General features: G+C 39.8%; 1 protein-coding gene and 1 non-coding gene across 8 annotated transcripts in view; both read left to right on the forward strand.

Annotated features, from left to right (window-relative positions):
* The first annotated feature begins 894 nt into the window (after positions 1 to 894).
* NAP1L4 (nucleosome assembly protein 1 like 4) overlaps positions 895 to 21,009 on the forward strand; it is a 28,676-nt gene continuing 8,561 nt past the window's right edge. For 3 of the 7 annotated variants that reach the window (XR_005106374.1, XR_005106375.1, XM_037401474.1), the window contains exons 1-15: positions 896 to 1,026; positions 2,789 to 2,829; positions 3,894 to 3,952; positions 4,982 to 5,013; positions 6,226 to 6,287; positions 7,828 to 7,927; positions 8,865 to 9,006; positions 9,107 to 9,193; positions 10,718 to 10,843; positions 11,585 to 11,656; positions 15,255 to 15,394; positions 17,312 to 17,457; positions 19,046 to 19,068; positions 19,705 to 19,824; positions 20,113 to 20,142. Coding sequence is in view for 5 of the 7 variants with exons in the window: in XM_037401474.1 (XP_037257371.1) it covers positions 3,950 to 3,952; positions 4,982 to 5,013; positions 6,226 to 6,287; positions 7,828 to 7,927; positions 8,865 to 9,006; positions 9,107 to 9,193; positions 10,718 to 10,843; positions 11,585 to 11,656; positions 15,255 to 15,394; positions 17,312 to 17,457; positions 19,046 to 19,068; positions 19,705 to 19,824; positions 20,113 to 20,142 (1,083 nt within the window). In the remaining 2 variants the exon portion in view is untranslated. Of the gene's footprint in view, positions 1,027 to 1,523; positions 1,599 to 2,788; positions 2,830 to 3,893; positions 3,953 to 4,981; positions 5,014 to 6,225; positions 6,288 to 7,827; positions 7,928 to 8,864; positions 9,007 to 9,106; positions 9,194 to 10,717; positions 10,844 to 11,584; positions 11,657 to 15,254; positions 15,395 to 17,311; positions 17,458 to 19,045; positions 19,069 to 19,704; positions 19,825 to 20,112; positions 20,143 to 21,009 lie in introns of those variants that run through there. The other 4 variants (XM_037401470.1, XM_037401471.1, XM_037401472.1 and 1 more) reach the window with 4 other exon arrangements.
* On the forward strand, positions 9,407 to 9,534 carry LOC119155188. Its single transcript, XR_005106637.1, has one exon. It is a non-coding gene; the product is annotated as a small nucleolar RNA SNORA54 (small nucleolar RNA).

Here is a 21,009-nt window from a genome sequence, read left to right on the forward strand (position 1 = left end):
ACTGACACAATAAAGGGTGACAGGTTTTTCCTGTCAAGTGAAAGGTTACCAAAACTTCTAAGTGGCTTCAGATGCTGAAGTTGCACTGAGCCCAACACCAGGCTACACAGCACCTGCTGCTTGCTAACTGCCCCGTGCCCAGCGCCGGGCTGTTACCGAAGTTTTGTTGGATTTCTTTTCTGTGAAGCCAAAACCATGCCTGTATCTAGACTAGGAAACAATGCTGGAAAGGCTAACAGCTGCATTTTCACAGAGGTGCTCGATCTGAAACACCGAGAAGGGCGCTTTTTTTTTTAACAATAAGCACTCACATTTTTAGTTGACCTTTAAACTCCTGATAGTCTCACCGATGCGGATGATCTAGAGGGGTTCTTAAAACCACGGCCGCATCGCCCACCTGGCTAGAACGCAGCGCTGCGGGCCCTCGAGCGCACCGGCCAAGCCAGCGAGCCCCGCGGCGGGCGGGGGCCGGGCCGCAGCACGGCGCGCCGGGGCCTCCCGGGCAGCACCTCCCGGCCTCAGCACGGGCCCCCGCAAACACTCAGCCCGCTCCGCTCCGCACAGCGCCGCGCCGGCGCTCTCGGGCACCGGCCTTTGGGCCCCCGCTCGGGGCCCGCCTCGGTCCCGCCACTGCCGCCACGGCCCCACAGCACGGGCGCCCCCGGGCCCCGGCCCGCAGGCACCACGCGCGGCCCCTGCCACTTTAAGGGCGCAGGCACGCGCCAGCCCCCCGCCCCGCATCACGCGCCCCCAGCCCCCCCTCCCCCCCCTCCCCCCGCGCGCTGGCGCTCGCCCTTTGATTGGCCGAGCGCCGCGCAGTCGGATAGTCAACATGGCCCGCGTGCGGCGTGGCGGTGGCGGCGTGGCCGGGGCCAATCGGCGGTGCCTTTGCTGAGGGAGGCGCCCGTTCTCCGGCCAATGGGAGGGGGCTTTCTTGGTGGCGGCGCAGCCCGAGTGAGCCTGCGAGGAGCCTGGCGGCTGGCGCTGCTGCCTCTGCGGGCGTGAGGGGACGCGGAGCGGGGGCAGGTGAGGGCGCGGCGGGACCGCGGCGCCGAGCCCCGGCTTGGGGGCGGCACGCAGCCGGCGGGGCGGGCGGAGGGCCCGGGCCGGCCGCCGCGGGGACGGGGCGCTTGCGGCCGCCGTTAGGGCCTGCTCCGGGGTGGAGCTGGGTGGCGGCGGGGGCCGCCTGGCGGAGAGGGGCGGGCAGGGCCCGGCCCGGCACCATTTTAAGGCTGGCTCGAGAAGTTTGGACCGAGGGAAGAGGGAGGCTGCTTTGCGCCTGGGTCCGGCGGAGGGGGGGCAGGGAGCCGTTGCGGCCACTTGCATGTACGCTCCCGCCCGCCCCGGGGAGCCTGGCAGCGCGCCCGCCCTTTCCCCTCCCCCCGGGGGAAGTGGGGGAGGAAGAGGGTGGGAGGGCTGTTGTTTGTGCCGAGCGGCAGCGGCTCGCTCGCCCCGCGCCGCGCGGGTTGGGTCAGGCCCTTCGCGCTTAGGGCAGGCGGGATTCCTTCATTTGACCTCATCCGCGATCTTGAGTGCCCTCGGCGTGGTGGGGGATTTTGGGGGCTCGGTTTCTCGTTTCGGAGGTCTCCGTCGGTCAAGTAAGGGTCCGTTTAAAACTCTCGCTGTTGCTGCGATGATTTACTGCAGATACTACCAGCGTTTGTGGGGTTTTTCTCGCTCTGTTCCTGCAACGTCAGTTTATGATGCTTCAAAATAAGAATGTAGTATGTAAGTTACAGGTAAACCCAGAACCAATAGGCAAGAATCAAAATAGTGTGCCCTCAAGAAAACTTCCAAGGTGAACTGAAGTATTGCTCGTGTTTAGGGCTTTTGGAGCAGGGTAATGAGTTTCTTCCTCTCGACTTTTTTTCCTTATTGCTCCTAATTTTCTCTACGAGAAGTGTAAGACTGTTGCGTTGTGGCTTCCCACAGCAGCTCTAAAATGGAAGTCATAACTTTCCCTTCTGATTTGTTGTAGTTACGAAAACCAGTAGTAGTTGTCAGTAGTAGTCTTCGTGTGAGTTCAGGAGTCCATTAGTCTCCTGCTTCATATTCTAGTTGTATTTAGGAGTTTTGTACCAGACATAGGCTATTTAGCCGAGAAGATTTATTCTGTGTACCCTTCTACTTATGAATATGTCTTGCCATTAAATGTACACACTTTTCCTTTAAAGTTGCATCCTTCAGGATATCACTTGTTCTTACAGTGAACTTCTGCTGTCTTAGTGTGCATTGAGTCTATGGTTTCCTGCTGTTTTAAGTGATTAATGGTGTATGACATTTGAACTAGACAAGTTGCAGCAGCCTGCTTTGTGGGACGAGTGGTTGATGGAGTCCCGTCTTTCCCAAAGCTTCATGTCTGCGTTAGTCATTTGAAAACAGTGAGCTGTCCAGAAGAAGTAAGATGAATTTGGCCTTTTATTGGTGGTGGTAGCAGTTATATCAATACCTTAGACTACTGCTTTCTTGGAGTTCTGATAGCTTTTTCATGTCTTCATTGTCTAAACTGAGCTCACTTGCTTGGAAGGTAACGAAGGCAAGAAATATGAAGGCATGGTGCCTTGCTACTGTACTTTTTTAACTAGCTGTGCATTTAACTTTCTCTCTCTAAAATCACTTTGCTCTCTTCCTTCCCCTGCCCTCACAAGCTTTTACCGAACAGTTTTGTTAGTAATTCTGCAGCAGTTTAGTCATTGGAAGGCTGCTGTAATGCAACGGGGAATTGCAAGCTGTTTTATAAGAAAGCTGCTTCCAATTACTTATTTATATAATTCTTTTTATTTTTTAGTTGCGGAAAGAACAACTTGAGGAGCACAGCAAGACTTAAAAGTATGTATTTGCAGCTGTGAATGGTGTTTTCTTTTTTGTTGTGGTTGTTTCTTGTTACTTAGGTGAATGGCGCTTGTCAGAACACGCCCAATTCATTTCTGTTCCAGTGGAAATTAATTCAACTACTATTTAAAAATTATTCAGGTTATAGGAATTTTATTCTATGTTTTCCAAACACAAATGAGGATAGAATGAGAATCTTGTCTTCCCTCAGCAAGGATGAGAAGTAGTTCCGTGCAGGAAATAAAGCACAAACCGAGCAGAAGAATTTGTATGTGGAGTGGATTTTTTCCATTAGCTCTATCACTGGGCCTCAGTTGGAAGAGACAAATCTTTGAGACTAATTTTTAAGTAATGCAAGTCTGCATTTTTAGTTTCTTACTATTGCTTCCTCTAATAATGACTAGGGTCATATGACGTGTTGGCTGTTAGGTCAGTTTGCTATGTCTTGACTTTTCAATTGTATCTTTTTTTCCCCTGCCTTCTGTCTGCTATGAAAGGAAAGACTCATGTATGCTTCTTAATTTCTTCAGCTGTGAGATAGTAAGATTCTTCTGTTTTGCTCTAGCAGATGATTGCTTGCATTGCCGTTTTCTCTTACGATGTTTAAGGCAAGAATTAAGTGTTTCCAAATAATAGACCTGTGTTGCTGAAACACACCTAGCCTACAAGAAGCCCCTTTTGTTCCTGGACTTACTCTGTAGGGTGGGCTCATGCGCTTTTTTGGTAGATTTTAAGCAGTTCTACTTCCTGTAGAATAATCTAAGGTATTTTCTTAGTACTTTTGTAAATGAACAAATCTTTTTAAGTCCGTTTAAAGAGGTTGTGAAGGTGGTGTTCCCAGCTTGGAGCAGGAGTCAGCATCTTCCAGATGGGAGAGTGCATACAATCTCTGGGCGCCCTACCCTGGCTGCCACTCAGGACATCTTAGGTTCTTCATTGATAGGCCTGTATTGGAAGCTGGGTTAAAGATTGGCCTGCTTGGCTTTTGTAAAATCTAAGAAATGAGACCTGTTGACTCATGAATGATGGAAGGTACTTTTTATTCTAAATTTGACTTGCAGACTAACATCTGCTTTCTTGAAAGCTTGACAGTGGAAAACACCACCTAGGCTTCTGTATGGTATGTAGTGATTACTTGGATTTGTGATGAACTGTTTAGAATGGGGGGGGGTGGCGGAAGCATCCAACCTGTTACTAAAATAGATCTATAAGCTTGGATATTTCTCCCCATTAAAGAAATAATGGCAGGTTAGGTAATCTGGCTCCTTCTGGTTTCTCAGGAGAGCTAATTTAGATCTTGGGGGCTGGGGTTGCTGCACTAAACTTGGTTCCAGTCATTGCTAACACCAATACTTCAACTTCTATGTTTCCTCTTGTTTTTTTCACTCCCAATAAATAAATTCAAGGCAAACGTCTGTATAGGGGATTGTGCCTTCATAGCTGCTGTCAAAAACCCTTCTCTTGTAAATAATTTTCTTTCCTTCAGTGTTTTGCTTCTCTTTATCTAGCAGCAGTTTTAGGTTGTCCTTCAGTGTAGTGTAGCAGAAGCAGCCGTTCACAAAAATAGCCCTGATTAGACAGGCAAGTGAGGCATATTTTTCTGCTCAGGTGACATAAGAAGAAAGTCATTATGAAGCTGTAATTAATTTGAACTTTAATTGCTTTCAGATCAGGCATAGTAATACAGGATATGCGGAGATTAAAAATTCATTATTTACTATGATACTGTTAAGGAATTAGGAAATAATACATCTTCCTCTTTGGTGTGATTTTTTTTTTTCCCTTTTTTTTTTTTTTTTTTTAATAGAATTGAGAGCTAGTCTAGGAAAGTCTTGATACTTGTCTTCAGGCCAAAGACTTACGATCTGGTAGAAATGGATTACCATCTGGCATACTTCACAGGAAAAATAAGTTTAAAAGATTTAGAGGAAAGCACCTAACAGACTTTATAACTATGAGCAGGTTCCAGTTTGTATTGGGTATTAGCTCTTCACCTTACTGTAAGAGCTTATGCATGATGAATATCTTGGAAAACACAGCAGCTGTTAATTTCTGTTGAGGTTTTAAATGATCACCTGTTCTATTTTCAATTTCTGTTGAGGTAAACAAATTGTCATTATTTTTAAACACTTGGTATTTCAACTTGCAGGTGGATACAGGCACACAGATGGCAGATAACAGGTATGTTGAAGTGTTTTCTTGAAATAATTAAATCAAAGGAGAGCCGACTATAATCTGGTTTTATGTGGGAGAGTCTTCTTTTTACATATGAAGAATGAATTACTGAACTTGGATAAGAATATGATGGTAATATTTTCTGTTACTAGACTGTGTTTCCTTACAGCAAGGATACAGTGCCCATTTGGTACAGGAGAAGCTGAGGTTGTGTGTCAGATACAGAATTACTCTGTTCTGGCATTTAACATAATTTGCACTGTCGTGATTCGGTTTTCAGTGTTCATTATTTAAATGCTCTAAAGACTTGAAAATAATGCTGATCATCAATATTTCTCCAATGTGTATGTTTTAAGCTTGCAAAAGGCTCTGTTTTATTTTCTAATTTTTTTATAGCGTTCTTGGAACAAATAACAGTGTTAAACTGGTGTAAAGACATATGTGATACTGGGCTTTCGAGGCTTGCAGTACACAAGGATAAGCAGGATAAGCTAGTCTACCCAGTAACTCGTAATACCCATTTGCATATACGATATCTTTTCTCTTGTATCTGAGTTAGGGTTAATTTCAGCAATACCCAGTCTGTACTCTTGTGACCTATAAACTGGCAGGGAACACAGGGAGTGCTTGCTGGCTGTTGACTCATTCTAGGCCCTGTCTTTCTCCAGCAGTGGAAGTGTGATGGAAGACATTGCAGCAGGGAGATAGGAAGGATAGGGTTATCTCTGGAGTAGAAGCGAGTGTTTTCAAAACAAAAAGCTTTGACCTGTTGTTTATCTTCCTTTCTCACCTGTATCCTTTCTCATGGTTTTTTTTCCATTACACTAAAAGGGTGTCTTATATTTTCACTTGTGAGTAATAACATTTTCCTGCCCAGAGTGACCCAGTACAGATGAAAAGCCAGCCATTCACTTAATAGGATGAATTTATCTGTCAAGTATTTTTTGTTTTGGGGCTTTTTAGTTTATTTTGGGGTGGTTTGGTGGGGGAAGGGGGATTGCCTTTTTCCTTTGCATTCTGTTCATCTTGGGAGAACTAGTTGCATATCCAGACTTAAGTTTTGAAAAACTTGAAGACATAAATACATGATTTTTATTGGAATACTTGTTCATGAAACTTCTGTAGTAAACACTGCAAATTCAGAATACTTCTGTTCTTAAATGTTAATATTTTGTGAAGTGATGCCTTTTTAATATGCTACATTTTTAATTTTTCTAGTAAAACAGAAGAAACTGCTTCAGATTCTGTGGAGGCTGCTAAAAATGCAAGCAACAAAAAAGGTAAGAAATACATAGTAGTAGGTAACATTACAAAAGTGGAATAAGCTTATTGTCCTGTGTATTGAAGGTTCTTTATCTACAGTTACAAAATCTTTAGTCAAAACTACAGATGTGTTTACTGTTGAAAGCAAAGCAATGGTTTCTAGGCTGAATGTTTACTTTCTGATGTTTTCCATGTTTATTGCAGCCAATAGCAAAATAAAGGCTATATTTTTGTAACAGTGAAAGTATTATTGCTTATTTTTTGACTAGGATGCTTCAGTACTGCGTGAAAGAACCCACTAGATGCTTGCAATAAGGCATGCATAGGCTAGCTTTTAACAACATGTAATCTTTATCAGCATAATTATTAAAATGAGCAGTCCTTGATGTACGCTAGTTCTTTACTATCTTGTTTGTAGGAAAATGCATCTCTGTTGTGTTATTGAGGTTTTTATTCTTAGCTTGGAAGGTCAGCGTTATTCAGGTAATTCAGGTAATTGCTGAATAATGCTTTTCAATTTAATACTTCTGTGTGCGGAAAAGCTACATTCCATTGTTATTTACCTGAATGTTCAATTTTGTAAGTTAGTGAAATACCTTTCACATATGTGGTCACTGAATGCATTTTAGGTCTCAGTTTTTTAACAAGGCTTGTGTGACCAGCAATTGGAAATCACATATGAACTGGTAGACACCATTGAATAATTCTTGTAGTCAAACTGGATTAAGAAGCACCACGCCTCCCTCTAACAACAAAACCAACCAAACAACACACACTCATCTATATGAAAGCTTCATCAAGTTAGCGTGTGCTGTGCAACTTACTGGGTTTTAATGTCTGGGGAGAAGAGCAGTGAGAAAGGGTGGAGAGATTTGAAAAGCCTGTGTCTTCCCACTGTGACCACCTGTGTTGTTATTAGCAAGGATTTTTAACTCCTAACCAGAAGCATTTAGATCTGACCTCCTGAAAAAATAGCCTTTTGTGAACTGTTGTGATGACTGTTTGAGGGGTCTTACAGATTGTAGAAGTATCTTGATGTAAAAAATTAGTAGTTGTCAAGGAAATGGTTGTAGTACTATGCTGCTTTGTTGTGTGGTACACAAAGTTTTCCTCAGTTGTTTTTGTCGGGAGCCAGACTAGCTGGAAAACACTCACTTTTGTCTTGGAATTATAGTTCAGTGGTTCTTCTCTTGCAAATTTATGTATGGCTTATAAGCTACAGCTAATAGGGAGGATAGTGAAGCTCCTATTTTGCACTTTCTTACATAAGCAAATTCCCTGTCTTCCCTTTTATGTCACCAATGTACTGCTTGCTTCTAAAACCAAAGATCTGATATATTTTCAAACAGAAAGGTGCATTTTCTATCCTTATCCAATGTTACCTTTCTGAAATCTGATCCTGAAGTAATTTTGCTCGAGGTGTTAGTTACCTATACCGGTGCTATTTGAGATCTGGAAAATTGTATTTCTGCTGTGAATGCTGTAAGACATACAGCATAAGAAAAGCACTATAAATTTATTCAAATCTGTTTTAAAAGTTGTTTTCTGTCTTCATAGAAAAGCTAGCAGACCAAGTGATGCAAAATCCACAGGTCCTGGCAGCTCTACAGGAACGGCTTGACAACACAGCACTTACTCCTTCAAGTTACATTGAAACGTAAGTAACAGGGCATAATAAAATTAATGAAAGATTGAAAGCATAACAGAATGTTGTTACTGTATAATTAAGGTAGGAAATTAGAACAAATTATTCACTGAAAAAAATGGTTGACTTAAACCATGATTCATAGTGGCCTACGTGTGGAAGGAAGAGCCAAGTTTTGGGTTACTTGTATAAAATTGCAAATTTTGGTCTGATTCAGTATTTTCCTTGGCTGTTATCACTTTGGTTAGAAATAACTGCACATGCACACACCCCCTGCTGGGTTTGTTTCCTTCTGTGACCCTTATTCTGTCAGGGCATGCAGTGATTGATGATTTCTATAAGATTGCTGTCCAGGATGTAGTAGAAAGTTCAGGACCCTAGCTGGAAGCTTAGTTTTATATTAACTGTACACTGGAACTTCAAAATTTTGTTTTTACTAGATATTTATGCTTTTATTTCTTGATGGGGAATAGATGGTAGACCTGTTCTTAAAAAAAAACCAAACCACAAACAACCACATAAGTGTTATAAAAAGTTCTTTGTACCTGAATATCTATAAAAGCTTAATAATTTAAAATACAGAGGGGAAAAGTATACTTTTCTGAGTATGACCCATGAATCAAAACTTTCCCTTTAGAGTGCGCAGTTCTTATTTTTCATAGATGGATCAGTACAACTCTAGCCTCAAAAGTTTAGGTGTAAACACAGGTATTAATTTCAGATCTCTGAACTACACGGGAGGGGTAGTGGCCCCAGGGAATGGAACACCTTTGAGAACAACTTGGGTAGGAGAGGGTTCTTCCAAACGTTTTGAAGAAATATATATATGTTTAACATAAGCCTTTTATTTTAAAATTGCACTTGGTCATGAGCAGCCTGTTTCACACTGATATATTAAGTAATGCTGAGGCAACTAACTTGTAATGTTAAAGAATTGTTTGCTTTTTAGTTTACCAAAAGCAGTGAAAAGAAGAATTGATGCCTTGAAACAGCTCCAGGTGAAATGTGCCCATATAGAAGCTAAATTCTATGAAGAAGTACATGATTTAGAGAGAAAATACGCAGCACTCTATCAACCCCTTTTTGATAAGGTGGGAAGGCTATGCAATCTTTGTCTCCTAGCTGAGTCAGTTCTGTTCACATATATGTAATTTTACGTCTTCAATTACATTCTTGATTTTTCTAACACAGAGAAGAGAGTTTATTAATGGGGAAGCTGAACCCACAGATGCAGAGTCAGAATGGCACAGTGAAAATGAGGAAGAAGAAAAGCTAGCTGTGAGTACAAGCTGGATAATGAACTACAGATATGTTGGATTGTCAGAATTAATTCCTGTACAGTGTTTTCCATTGGAAGACTCATCTTTTTGGAAATAAAGTTTTATCAGTAATGTGCTTGTGATGAATACTGTTGTGTACAGTGAAAGCTTTTAAACTTCTAGTTTAACATTTTTCAAGTTTGTAGTGAGTGAATTGCAAAGTTGCTTTTGTTTGCACTGTTCGTAACCTGTTAACAGTATCTTTCTGATAATGGGTTCCATTCCAGTGCTACATGATACCCCAAGGTAATATAAGGCTGGCTGTTTGTCTGCCTGTCCCCTTTATTTTGGGGGACATAATTAGCTTTCTTTTCTATAAAAACAGATTAGACATGTCACCTAGTCATAAAATGGAATTGACCTAATAGAATGCATGCTGGCTAGTGGATTCCTACTTGTCTATTGAGTAGGACCTACCTAGATTTATATTCTGTAGGCTGCCTGTTGCTCTCCTAACATAGGTTCTCTGAGAAAAAGCAGCAAGCCATGAGTATACATCTCTAAAAACTATCTACTTACAATGCTGTTTACCATTCTGTCAGGTTTTCTTTGCGTTTTTTTCCTTGGCCTGTTTCCCTCAGTTTCCTTAGGACACTGTTCTGTATACAAAGCTTATTGTTCTCTTTGGTTTTACTGATCTCATGAGATCGAGCATGACACGGAACTCCATGTGCATAAGCAAGAAAGGTTTGTTAGGCTTTGTGTAAATACAGCGTTGACGGGCCATATTCCGTGCAGTTACAGGATCAGAAACGTTACATGGCGCGTAAACTGCTCCGTGTTCTTGGCTACTCACGGCCCAAGTAGCCGCTGTTCGAAGATCGTGCGTGTTTGCTGCTCTCTAGTGGTGCACAAGGAAAGGTGCAATGCAGCTAATTCAGACTCGATTTCCTGGGGTTTTTGGGGTGGAGAAGTGACTTGGTCATCTTTCTTTTTTATAACATTTGACATCAGTTATGTGTAGGGAATCCTGTACCGCATAAGAGAAATAACTGAAGACAGTGTAATAATGAAAAATAACCATTAAAACGAACTTTACCAAGTATTCTGCAAAATTGGGAAGCTAAAACTGTTTCAGGAGGCAAAGTTACATTTTACATTTTTAGATGAAACGCTGCAAACGGCTCATGAAGCTACAGGAGTGAGGTGAATAGAAAAATAGAAGTGTATTTATATATTTTTTTCTCTTTGTAGAAGAGTAGAAATGTGTTTAAATTGTTTCTGTCAAGTTAGTGAAACTCAGTCTATTCAGTCTTCATACAGAAGAATTTCAAATGAGTTGCTAGTAAGTCTGAATTAAACGTATATATGTTGTGTAAGTAAACCTTGTGTCTGTTAGCTTTATTTACAGAGAAAAAACAGTGTAAATTTTAAATGTTCCTTAAACACAGCTTCAAAGATGGCAAATGTTTCGTACATCTACTTCTGTTTATCAAATATTTCAAGTAGTAGGGATTTAAATGTTTCTGTATTTGTTTTATAGGGAGACCTGAAAAATGCAGTGGTAATAGAAGAAAAAGCGGAAGCAGGGGAGACAAATGTCAAAGGGATTCCAGACTTCTGGTTTACTATCTTCAGGAATGTAGATATGCTAAGTGAATTAGTACAGGTAAGTTTCTCCACTGAAGAGAGTACCTTTTGTCGTGTTAAATGAATTGCCACTTTTTCCAATTGATAGTGAATGTTTATGGAGTGTGTGTGAGACCAAATCTTTGAGTCTTCAGAATCCCTAATACTGTTCATGAAGGTGCTTGAAAGGCTTATGATGGACAAGCAGAACAGCTGATCCAAACTGTTAAACACTGTGGATTGTTTAAGATATGATCTTGTAACAACTTTTGTAGATACTAAAATGCAAGCTTTTACGCTGCTTACAACAGCTGTTCCCCTGTAGTTTTGTTAGTTTAGTCCATAAAGGATTATTTTTGCAAGGATATTATAAGTGTGCCAATGGATTGGTTGAATTCATGTTAAATAGCTTATGTAGTTTTGCCCTCAGTTATATTAATTGCTTTTAATGCTGTTAAGAATTCCCTGAAGCATGTCCTTCTGTGAATCTCACCAGCAATCAATATCCTGAATGAAGTTACTTTATTTTCAATAATGTTCACGCAACCTAGTGTGATAACAGTTTTATTTACTGAAGATGAGGCCTAATGATCAAGAATTTGGTAGGTGATATTTGCAACTATGGTGAAGAAATTGGGATCCAAATCTGATCTTTTAGCTGAAATTGTTGAATAATTACAAGCTTTGGTTCTTTCTTACAAACAGGTTGAACAGGCAAGCTAGGTTTAAAATTTTGTTCTTCTGAATATTGCCTGCTGAACAGTAACTCTTTTCCCCTTAGGAATATGATGAACCAATCTTGAAACATCTGCAGGATATTAAAGTTAAGTTTTCTGAACCCGGACAGCCTATGGTGAGCTTTCTTTTGTTGGTTCTCATGAAAATTGTAGAATTTCAAAACTTCCATTCCACACTCTTCACCTGAAGTGTGAGATGCTTTTTTCTAAGCTAATAGCTTCACACTTTGCCTTTTAAAGACTTATCTTCAGCTTCTCTGACCCTTTGCTTTTTCATCCTTGGCCTGGACATCTCAGATATCATTGTAGTTTCTAGATTAAAATTCTAGCTCAATTCTGTCTAGTTTTCACTTACTTTTTCTCTCTCAAATTCCAAATTAGGTACTTTTCCTCATAAAGTTACATGGCTGCTTTTGGTTTGAAAATGAATTGTGGAAAAAATGCTGGGTGCTACTTCTTATATTGAATATTTCATCAAAAGAAGAAATGTGACTTAGTAATATTAATAAAAAATGGTAATGGATACTATGCCTATCAAAGGATAGGAAAATTAATTAGTCTTTCAGAAGTGTACCTAATTAGTAGTTTTTAAAGTACAATTTTGCCTTGTTTTTGGAAATTTTCTTGTTTAAGTTCAGTGTACAGAAACGGGATACTGTGTTTGTTGAAAAGAAGTTGTTCTGTTGCTTATTTAATTCGTGCAGGCTATACATACTCCTTGAACCCCTTTTGAGGGGGTGGCGGGGAGAAGGATGGAACCTGAGCCTACGCATCCTTTCTTTAAATTTCATTCTTGTGCCTTTTTCCTTATGTTTGGCTTTTTTTGTTTTGTCTTACGGAATTAGTCTTCTGACAAAGTCTAACACAAATGAAAGAAAAAACTTCATTGAAGATTCCCATAAAAAAGAATGGAAGGACTTTGTTAACATACCTTTTAAAGGTTAATAACAGCTGAAGCAAAATTTTGGTTGGTTGGGGGTTTTTTTCCGTCCTCATTGTCTTTCTCCTCTTAGGTACAAAACACTTGAGCTGATAATAGGCCAGGGAAGTAGTACAGACAGAGGGAAAACTGGGAATTAAGTTCCTACATATTGCTAGGCCTGAAGGAGAGGATATGAGTTTTATGAAGAAAATTACTCTGTGCTTAAACAATTAAAGTATTCTAAGATATTGCTGATTTTTGTCTTGAAGCATATCTGTTTGGTGGCATTTGGGTGATTTGGGAATAGTTGGGTTTTTTCCCCTGCAGCTTTTTTTGTGTTCTCTCTCATTCACCTCTGTTTTACAGTACCTGAAGTTGAAGAACTGCTTTTAAAACATCAATGGAACTATCTTGTCTTGCACTAGTCATAATCTCTTGACAGCCTGTTTCTGTGAATAGGTTGCATTCCAGTGCTACATGAAAACCAGTAAATAGAAGACTGGCAAACTCCATCTCCTGTCATTATTTGGAGACAAAAGGATGCATTCCTAACTACTTGAGTGAAACCTGTTACCCCAGTTGCATGTGACTGTCTTGTCTGAAATTCTCTGGCAGTTGAAAATTGGTGCAGCAGTGGTAGCTTCGTACTGTAAAAAGTTCACATAACCACTGTGTAATAAATACAGTAATTCTGCTGGGGATTAGGATTTGGTGCTAAAAGAAATACATGGTAGATAGGAATTTTCTGATTTACCGTAGACCCATAGTGATTAACTGTAGTTACAGTCCTCCAAAAGTAGGTTTACCTGGCTACAGTAATAGTGCTTCAAAGTTCTGTTTGCCATAGCCTGTATATATAAGCTTCTACCTTCACAAAGCATAAGTGATTCCCTTACTGTTTGCTTTTACGTATTTATAATCATATGAACAAATCTACCCGTTTGTATAAATATGATTTCTGCTTAGATTATCTATTGGACCATCAGGATACTTAGCTAGCACATTTCACACCTGCATGATACATCTGGGTATAACTTAAATAAGTAGCTTAAAATCAGGAAGATGTATCTTTTTTTTTTTTTCAACTTCATGAGAACACCTCATACTACAGGGAAAATCTAAAAATACATGGTACAAAGGTAAGCTGATATCAAAAGCAAAGATGTCCAAATAAAGACTGCTGGAAAGGTTATTACAACACTTCTAATAGTATGTGAAACTTGAAGCTGCTTCTTATTGTCTCCTCATTAGCACATACAGAATGAAATACTGAAATGCAGTCTCTGCAGGTATTTCTGTCTTGCTCGTCCTTGGGACCCTGCATGCTAAGTAGTGCCACTGGTTACCTATTCATAGCCCCAGTGATGGTTTGTGGGATTCCTTGGGCACGAGTTTTAGCCGCTGGTGGTGGATAAGCAAAGTTTGTAACTTCCCCTGCACGTTTGCCAGAGGGAGATTTGCCTTGGCTGGAGACACCCTCCAAACTGTACTAGCTGTCTTGAACTGCCGTAAAATGGCAGTAAAGCTGAAATAGGTTATGTGAAGCCAGTGTAGATATTCCAGTCCACATCTAGTTCCCAGTGGTTTCATTTCCTTAAACTGCGTGTGTAGGTTGGGATGGCTGCACCAGTCTTCATCACTCCTTGGCCACTGTCTTTCTAGATTTCAGTCATGTGAGGAGATTCATGGGGCCTTAGAAAGACTAAGGGACCTTAGGGTGGTGAGTGACAGATATGTATCTGTGAACAGGCTGCGGTCCCCAGAGTTATTTATCCTGTCTGCACGTGGTGGGCCTTCAAAAAGAGAAGATGGCAAGGGAGACTTGAGTGATAACAGACCATTTTCTGGCCTGAGTCTGAAGAGGGCCTGGGGAAGTATATTCAAGGGTAGTGGTTTTAGCAGTTACCTGTTTTGTATGCGCCTTAGGTCTAGTTCTTGTTGCTGGGGGAGTGAATAAAATATTCACAGTAACTGCTCTGCATGCTATGGCCTTGCAGCAGGTATGGCGATGTTGGAGGTTTTGACTTTTTTTTGTTTCAAATAGTGCATAGTTGATCCTGAGTGCAAAGTGGGTACACACAGCATTGTGCAAGCAGTTTTGAAGTCTTTACATGTTTAAAAAGTGGTGCATTGTGTATGTGGCAGTTTTCCATAATTGGAGCCTTCTATTCTCCATGTAAGAAACTGAATTTCTGCAAACGATTTTCATGTGCTACAGGAGGCTCAAACATAAGCAGAAACACCTGCTTCAGACTGTAGCCTATTAAGACGTATAATCTTGGGTTTCAGTTTGTGAAATTAAGTGTTCTTTTGCAGGATCTTCTGTTACCCAATGGAAAAAAATCCCTCTGCTTCGTGGTGGAGTGCACTGTTTAAATCAGGATTGCTGTAATTTAGAATTCTTTTTAGTTAGAAATATAATCTGTTTCAGTTTCAAGATTATAACGTTGAGTGATCAGAGTGGGGGCAGTAATGGAACCTGATGTTACTCTGACATAAAAATCAAAGTTGCTTTAAGACAGCAGTTTTATATGTAGAGGTGAAGGAAATATAGTAATTACCTGACTATAATTTGAATGTTAATAGTAGCCACAGTTGTTCCAGATTTCCTGCCCATTAAGAATTGGTTGACATTAATTTCCTGCTTGTGCTGTAGTTTGGAAGGGTTTGTTTATCAACAAATTCCTAGCTTTTCCTGTATTTAGAGTGTGATTAATGGTAATTCTGCTAATGCACTATTTCAAAGATAAAAATAAGTGGCAATATAAAATTATAATGGAAATTTCTTCCAGTCTTTCTCATTAGAGTTCCACTTTGGGCCCAATGACTACTTTTCTAATTCAGTCCTGACAAAAACATACAAGATGAAGTCGGAGCCGGACAAGACAGATCCCTTTTCATTTGAAGGACCTGAAATAGTTGATTGTGAGGGGTAAGGAAAATTTGAAATTCAAAAAAATCTTCTGAAGTAATAGTCTGTATTTTTTAGATGCTGTTTTCTCTTACTATGATAATGATTAATGAAGGTAAAATACAGTGTTTGATAACTTAAAAGCTGGGAATGTTTGTAGGGATAATGGTGATGATCTTTGCTTCAGCATGCAGGAAGAACAGATAACGTAGACAAAGATACTTTTTAATATAGCGTGCACTTTAAATCTTACACGTTTCAAACTTAATAGATTACTAATGAGGTAACAAGCCTTTTATTTCCAGATAACTGGGTAAACTCATTTTAGCCATTACATTTCACAGACCCCCATTCTCAGTCTGATAAGTACCCTTAGACTCTCTTGGACTTTTGCTCATCTCCTCGGCAATTTTTATTCCAGCAGTGCTTTTGAATCTGATAGGAATTGGTCATATGTATGCTCTGTTCTTTCAGACTGTTTTGAGGTGCGAACATACTGGCCACACAGTTTGGTTCTGGCAGTTATAGCTTAAGGCAGCAATTATTTTAGCAAAATGTGTTCAGAAACAGGCTGTGGGATGGTGAATTCTTACCCATGTTCTGGAAGTCTAGTGAGTTGGACAGCGCGCTAGAGTTTTCCTTTGGATAAAGCATTGTTCTGTCTAACCTAACCTTTTCTCCTCACTGATCTCTGCTCCATAGCCAGTGTTCAGTGGCACACCAGAGCAGAGTTGAGACAACTGACAAATGTTTTTGTACCTTTGCTTTCTTAGCTTACTTAGTGTTTTTTATGTTCCAGTCCCTCTGCCAAGGGTGTGTTTTTAGCTTCTGGTGGGAAGGTTTTTGGGGGTTGTTTTTATTTTGGTTTTTGTTTTTAAACTAAAACTAAAGAAATGCCAAATACTTGCTTTCTTGAAGGCACCCTGACAACCTCAAAACCTTCTGTCTTTTAGTGCTACATGCTGGCTTTTGAATTGAGTATTCACCGGCAGTGAGGCAAAACATGTACTTGCACGTTTAGTGAAAACTGTACCTAAGTAAAACCTAGTCTGTTTTGAAGAAAACTTTAGTTAATTACAGCAAAATGTTTTCTGTTAAAGTCTTAGAGGAGTCGCTTCCTAAAATTGTCAAAAACTTTTATGTCAATTCATGTCTTGTGATGAAGGTTATAGATACTGGAACACGTAGAGCGGGAAGACATTGCGGCTGACTTTGGCCATTTATCTGTAGGACAAGATATTTTGAGGCACTTCAGGGTTACTGTGACACCATTGTTTCCTTTAGAAGAGAACTAGCTGTGTTTACCTCTGTCTTTGCCCCATGCAGTTTGGGGTAAAACTATGAGTGGATGGAGAGAGATTTTTAATAGAGATAAAAGTGTCAGTTTGCACAGTAGCAGAAAGGAACTGAAAAATAAGCTCTTTCTAGCTTGCTGTACTTGACTGCCAGGTAAGTCTGAGCACTGCTAAAATGTGCCTCTCCCTGGCCACTCTTTGTACGTTTATTTTTAGGGTAGCTGGATACTGCGTTGGCCTGCAGTGAAAGGTTTTGGACTGGTCGGTCTGTTGGAAGAATAGTTCTCAACCATTGAGATTTTTGTGTAATAGCTTAATCATGACCTTGGTTATGGAACTCCAGTAGCTGGGGCACAGAGGTATTGAAATATCAGGGGGATGAGGGTAGCGATTACTCTGCGAAGACAAACTATTCAGCTTTTTCATTTAGGGGAGTATTTGATATGTCCAGCATCCACATAGTCTCTAGCACTACGATGCATCATCTACTTGACATCTTGTCAAGTAGATTGAGTTGCCAGTGTGTGTAAAACTAGCTTGATCTAGAGAATGATAGTCTTTGCTGTTAGTTGCTGTAATGCTCATTTCCTTATTTTCACTGGTGTCTTATGTTAAAATGCTGTTTTACACATCTTGTCTCTAGGTGTACTATTGACTGGATGAAAGGAAAAAATGTTACAGTTAAAACAATCAAGAAAAAACAGAAACACAAGGGTCGAGGCACAGTTCGGACAATTACTAAACAAGTACCTAATGATTCTTTTTTTAACTTCTTCAGCCCAATAAAGGGTAAGTGTGGAAATCAAGAATTTAGGTTTCTTTAAAATGTGTTTTATTTCTATGTGTTTGTATTTATACAGCTTAAACATACAAACTGTTTATGCTGCTGCATCGTATACTTTCTTCTTACTAGAGGAAGATAGCAAACTGCAGCCCATTGAAACAGATCGTTTCATTCTGATGTTATTCTGTAGAATTTGGCTATTAGGTGTGCTGCGTAAACAGGATTCATAGTATGGCAAGTGTCTTATGTAGAAACCCCTAAAGAATTTAACTTGTTTTACCACAGGATGGCTCCATGCATCATTTTGAGGTTTTTAACATGCAAAAAAAATCTTAACCAACATTGGAAAAGTTACAGCATATTGGTTTCGCTTAAACCTTTGTTTAAGTGGTGGAACTTCCTGTGGTTTCTTCTGTGATTAGTTAGTGATCAGTAATGCCCCATACATACCTTCCTCATCTCCCTACTTATCTGACGGTAGATGTGTACTCATATACCTAAAACAATTTAGATGGGTTCCAGAAACATTCTTCTTGGTACATCTCCCATTGTACTCTTCCACCCACAAACATGGATGGAAGAAACAGTTAACTTTTTGGTCTTCAGAGATGTACTGAACAGAATGGACATTGGTTCTTGTTTCAGTTGTGGGCTACTATGAGCTGTCTGTCCCTTCTGAGTACCACTGCAAATTCCTGTGTACATGGGGATAAGAGACAAGTGATAAGTGTTTCCAAAGTTGGAGTTCATTTGGTACAAAAAGTTCTTTAACATAACATTGTTCTGGGGGGGGGGTTGTTACAAGTAGTTTGTTCTTTCAGAAAGGGGTGGAGATTTGTTGGCCTCATGATGGTTTTCTGTTGTTTTTTTTAAAACACTTAAAGGACATACTCTAGAGGTAGCTATGTAAGAAAGATGTAACTGTGACATCTGCTGGCAGTTGTTGCTTGCATTTTCACTTGAGAACACTGAGCCAAATTACCGATTTCACAGTACTGTGGCACCGGAGTAGAGGAGGGGAATCTGGTTTTGGTTTGTTTTATGTTGTGTTTTTGTTGGTTTGGGTTTTTTAATTAAACAAACAAACAAAAAAAACCCCAGACTGTTTCTCACTGGTTACAGTACCAGGCCTTTTGTCAACAATGCTTTGCCAATTCCTGACAAATGTTAAATCTACTTGGTAGCATCTGTGTTTGGGGAGAGGGGAGGGTTTGTAGCACTCCAGCAAAATAAAGTTACTGTAATCACAGCATTAATACAGAAACAAAATATGTTGCTCTTTGAAGGAAGAAATGTGATCTGCATACCTGGTGAACCTATCTGTGTAGAAAGTATTTCTTGTGCAAAACTCTTTGACATCAAAATGGGCAGCTTTGATGTGCTTATTGCACATAAAATTCTTGAAAAGGCAATTTCTGTGGGTTTAAGATTAATCTGAATTGTCTTTAAAGGTTTTAATAGCTTCTGAAGACACTATAGCCCCAGTGTTTTCTGGTGTGAGGAGGTCTTTATACTGTGTTTTGTCATCTTGAATATTGAGGTGGGCTAGACTACATGAACTTTTCTTAAATTTCCTGTCTTTTCTTCTTGTAGTATCTGGTGATGGAGAGTCATTGGTAAGTTTCATTTCTGAAATTCCATGATTGCTCTTTGCCATCTTTTTTGCTAAGCATCTCTGGTGACCCTTTTGGTTCTTTTATTAAATACAGTGTATTTTAATCATTATTCTTGCTTTTACTAAAGCTGGGCTTCATCCTGATAAAAAGAAATGTACTCTTGACTTCTCCAAGTAATCCCTTGACATATTGCTCTTTCTTGCATATCTTGCTGATCCAGTACTTCTACAATGATCACTGTTGGGAAGAAGTAGCTATTTGTTCTAGCTACTCAGGACTATGGCATGGCTGGTGTCTGGTTTTCTAAAAAAATCAGTCTGAAGCATTCTGAAAAATTCTGTAACATCAGGTGTTAGAATGAGCCTTTTTAATAGAAAGTGTTTCAGCAGGACAGTAGCTTGTGTGTAGAAAGTAGAAAACTTCTAAAATAAATCTCAATTCTGAAAACCTGGATTTAGACTTGCAATACTACTTTTATTGTTACAAAGTTAAGTGTACTGAAAGTATGTGTGACATGAAGGTTGATATTGATGACAATGTGAAGTTTCTGAAACCTGTAACTTTGGAATACTTTGATTTTTCTACCAGTAACGTGGTATGCTACAGAGGAGTAAACAAAACTGACTTACTTTACAGGATGAAGATTCAGAGTTTACTTTAGCAGCAGATTTTGAAATTGGACACTTCTTCCGTGAAAGGATAGTCCCTCGTGCTGTGCTTTATTTCACTGGGGAAGCTATAGAGGATGATGATAACGTATGTATGCTATCAGCATTTTGTTTATTAGTCACCATGTAGATAGAAACCTCCTTTTCTGATTGGCTTAGTATATAGTATTAATTGCATGAGAACAGCAACAAACCTGAAGAGGTTCCTGTTGCTTAGGAATAGGAAGGAATTATTTAGGTTGCTATGGGTGTTTAATCTTTGCTTCTGGAAGGGGCTTAGTTTCAATTACTGTGTTTGAATATTCTAGAACTATTACTGCAGAAGATTTTATGCAAATATTAGCAGAGCTAATAAAACCTTGGGTTTGTTTTTCAGTTCGAAGAAGATGAAGAAGGTGAAGAGGAGGTGAGATGCATACTGTATCTTTTATAGATAACTAATTACCTACTGCATTCCAGTTCCAGAAATAGTCCTATAGGGAGCAAAAAAACCCCTGTTCATAAATGCTTTTGTGTATGATGCTTGTTTCCAAAAAAATTTGGCATTCCTGGCTTACAAAATCTGTGGCTGTGTTTAGTCTTCAAAAAATTACTGTCTGCAAGAACATTAATCCTGGTTTTTTTCTACTGTTTCGAAAGCTGCTTTCTGATAAGCTCATCTCTAGTTTTTGACTCTCTTTTTTTCTTGAGTGCTGAATGACAAGAACCTTCAGTCTTATTTTTAAATATCTGCTAACTTAGGCCATAGTGGAATTCGGCTGTCAGCTTTTAGTTGTCGTGAGATTGAAGACTGGGCCGTGCTAAACGTAAAGTAAAAAAGGGAGAGTGCAACTGCTCAAGATAAAGGCTTAATTTAGGACAGAATTTCTAGTATATCAAGAGGTCTGATCAGTTTACACTAGTGTTGTATGTATACAAACATATCGTGAAAGGCGTTGCACTAAGCCACCGAATGATACCACACTTACATGAACTAATACCCTTTACAGAGGTTTACATTTTTATTTTACTGTGGTGATTTTGCTGCTTGGTTAAAGGTGCATACCTAACTGTCACTAAGATCACCATAGCAGAGTACATCAGAACTTACTGAGGTGGTGCTCTGATGTGGGCTGGCAGCCTTCAGCACCAGTCTCTTCTCCTTACAAGTTGCAATGTTGAGTAATGTTGTTACTGTTAGGCTGTTGAGTAAATAAAAAATTTTCTTTTTTTTTTAAGCTGAGTCTTGATAGAAATAGACATGTATTTTTAATCTGTTTTCAGTGCCAGGTGT

This window comes from Falco rusticolus, chromosome 10 (genome assembly GCF_015220075.1).
Source record: "Falco rusticolus isolate bFalRus1 chromosome 10, bFalRus1.pri, whole genome shotgun sequence".
NCBI lineage: Eukaryota > Metazoa > Chordata > Aves > Falconiformes > Falconidae > Falco > Falco rusticolus.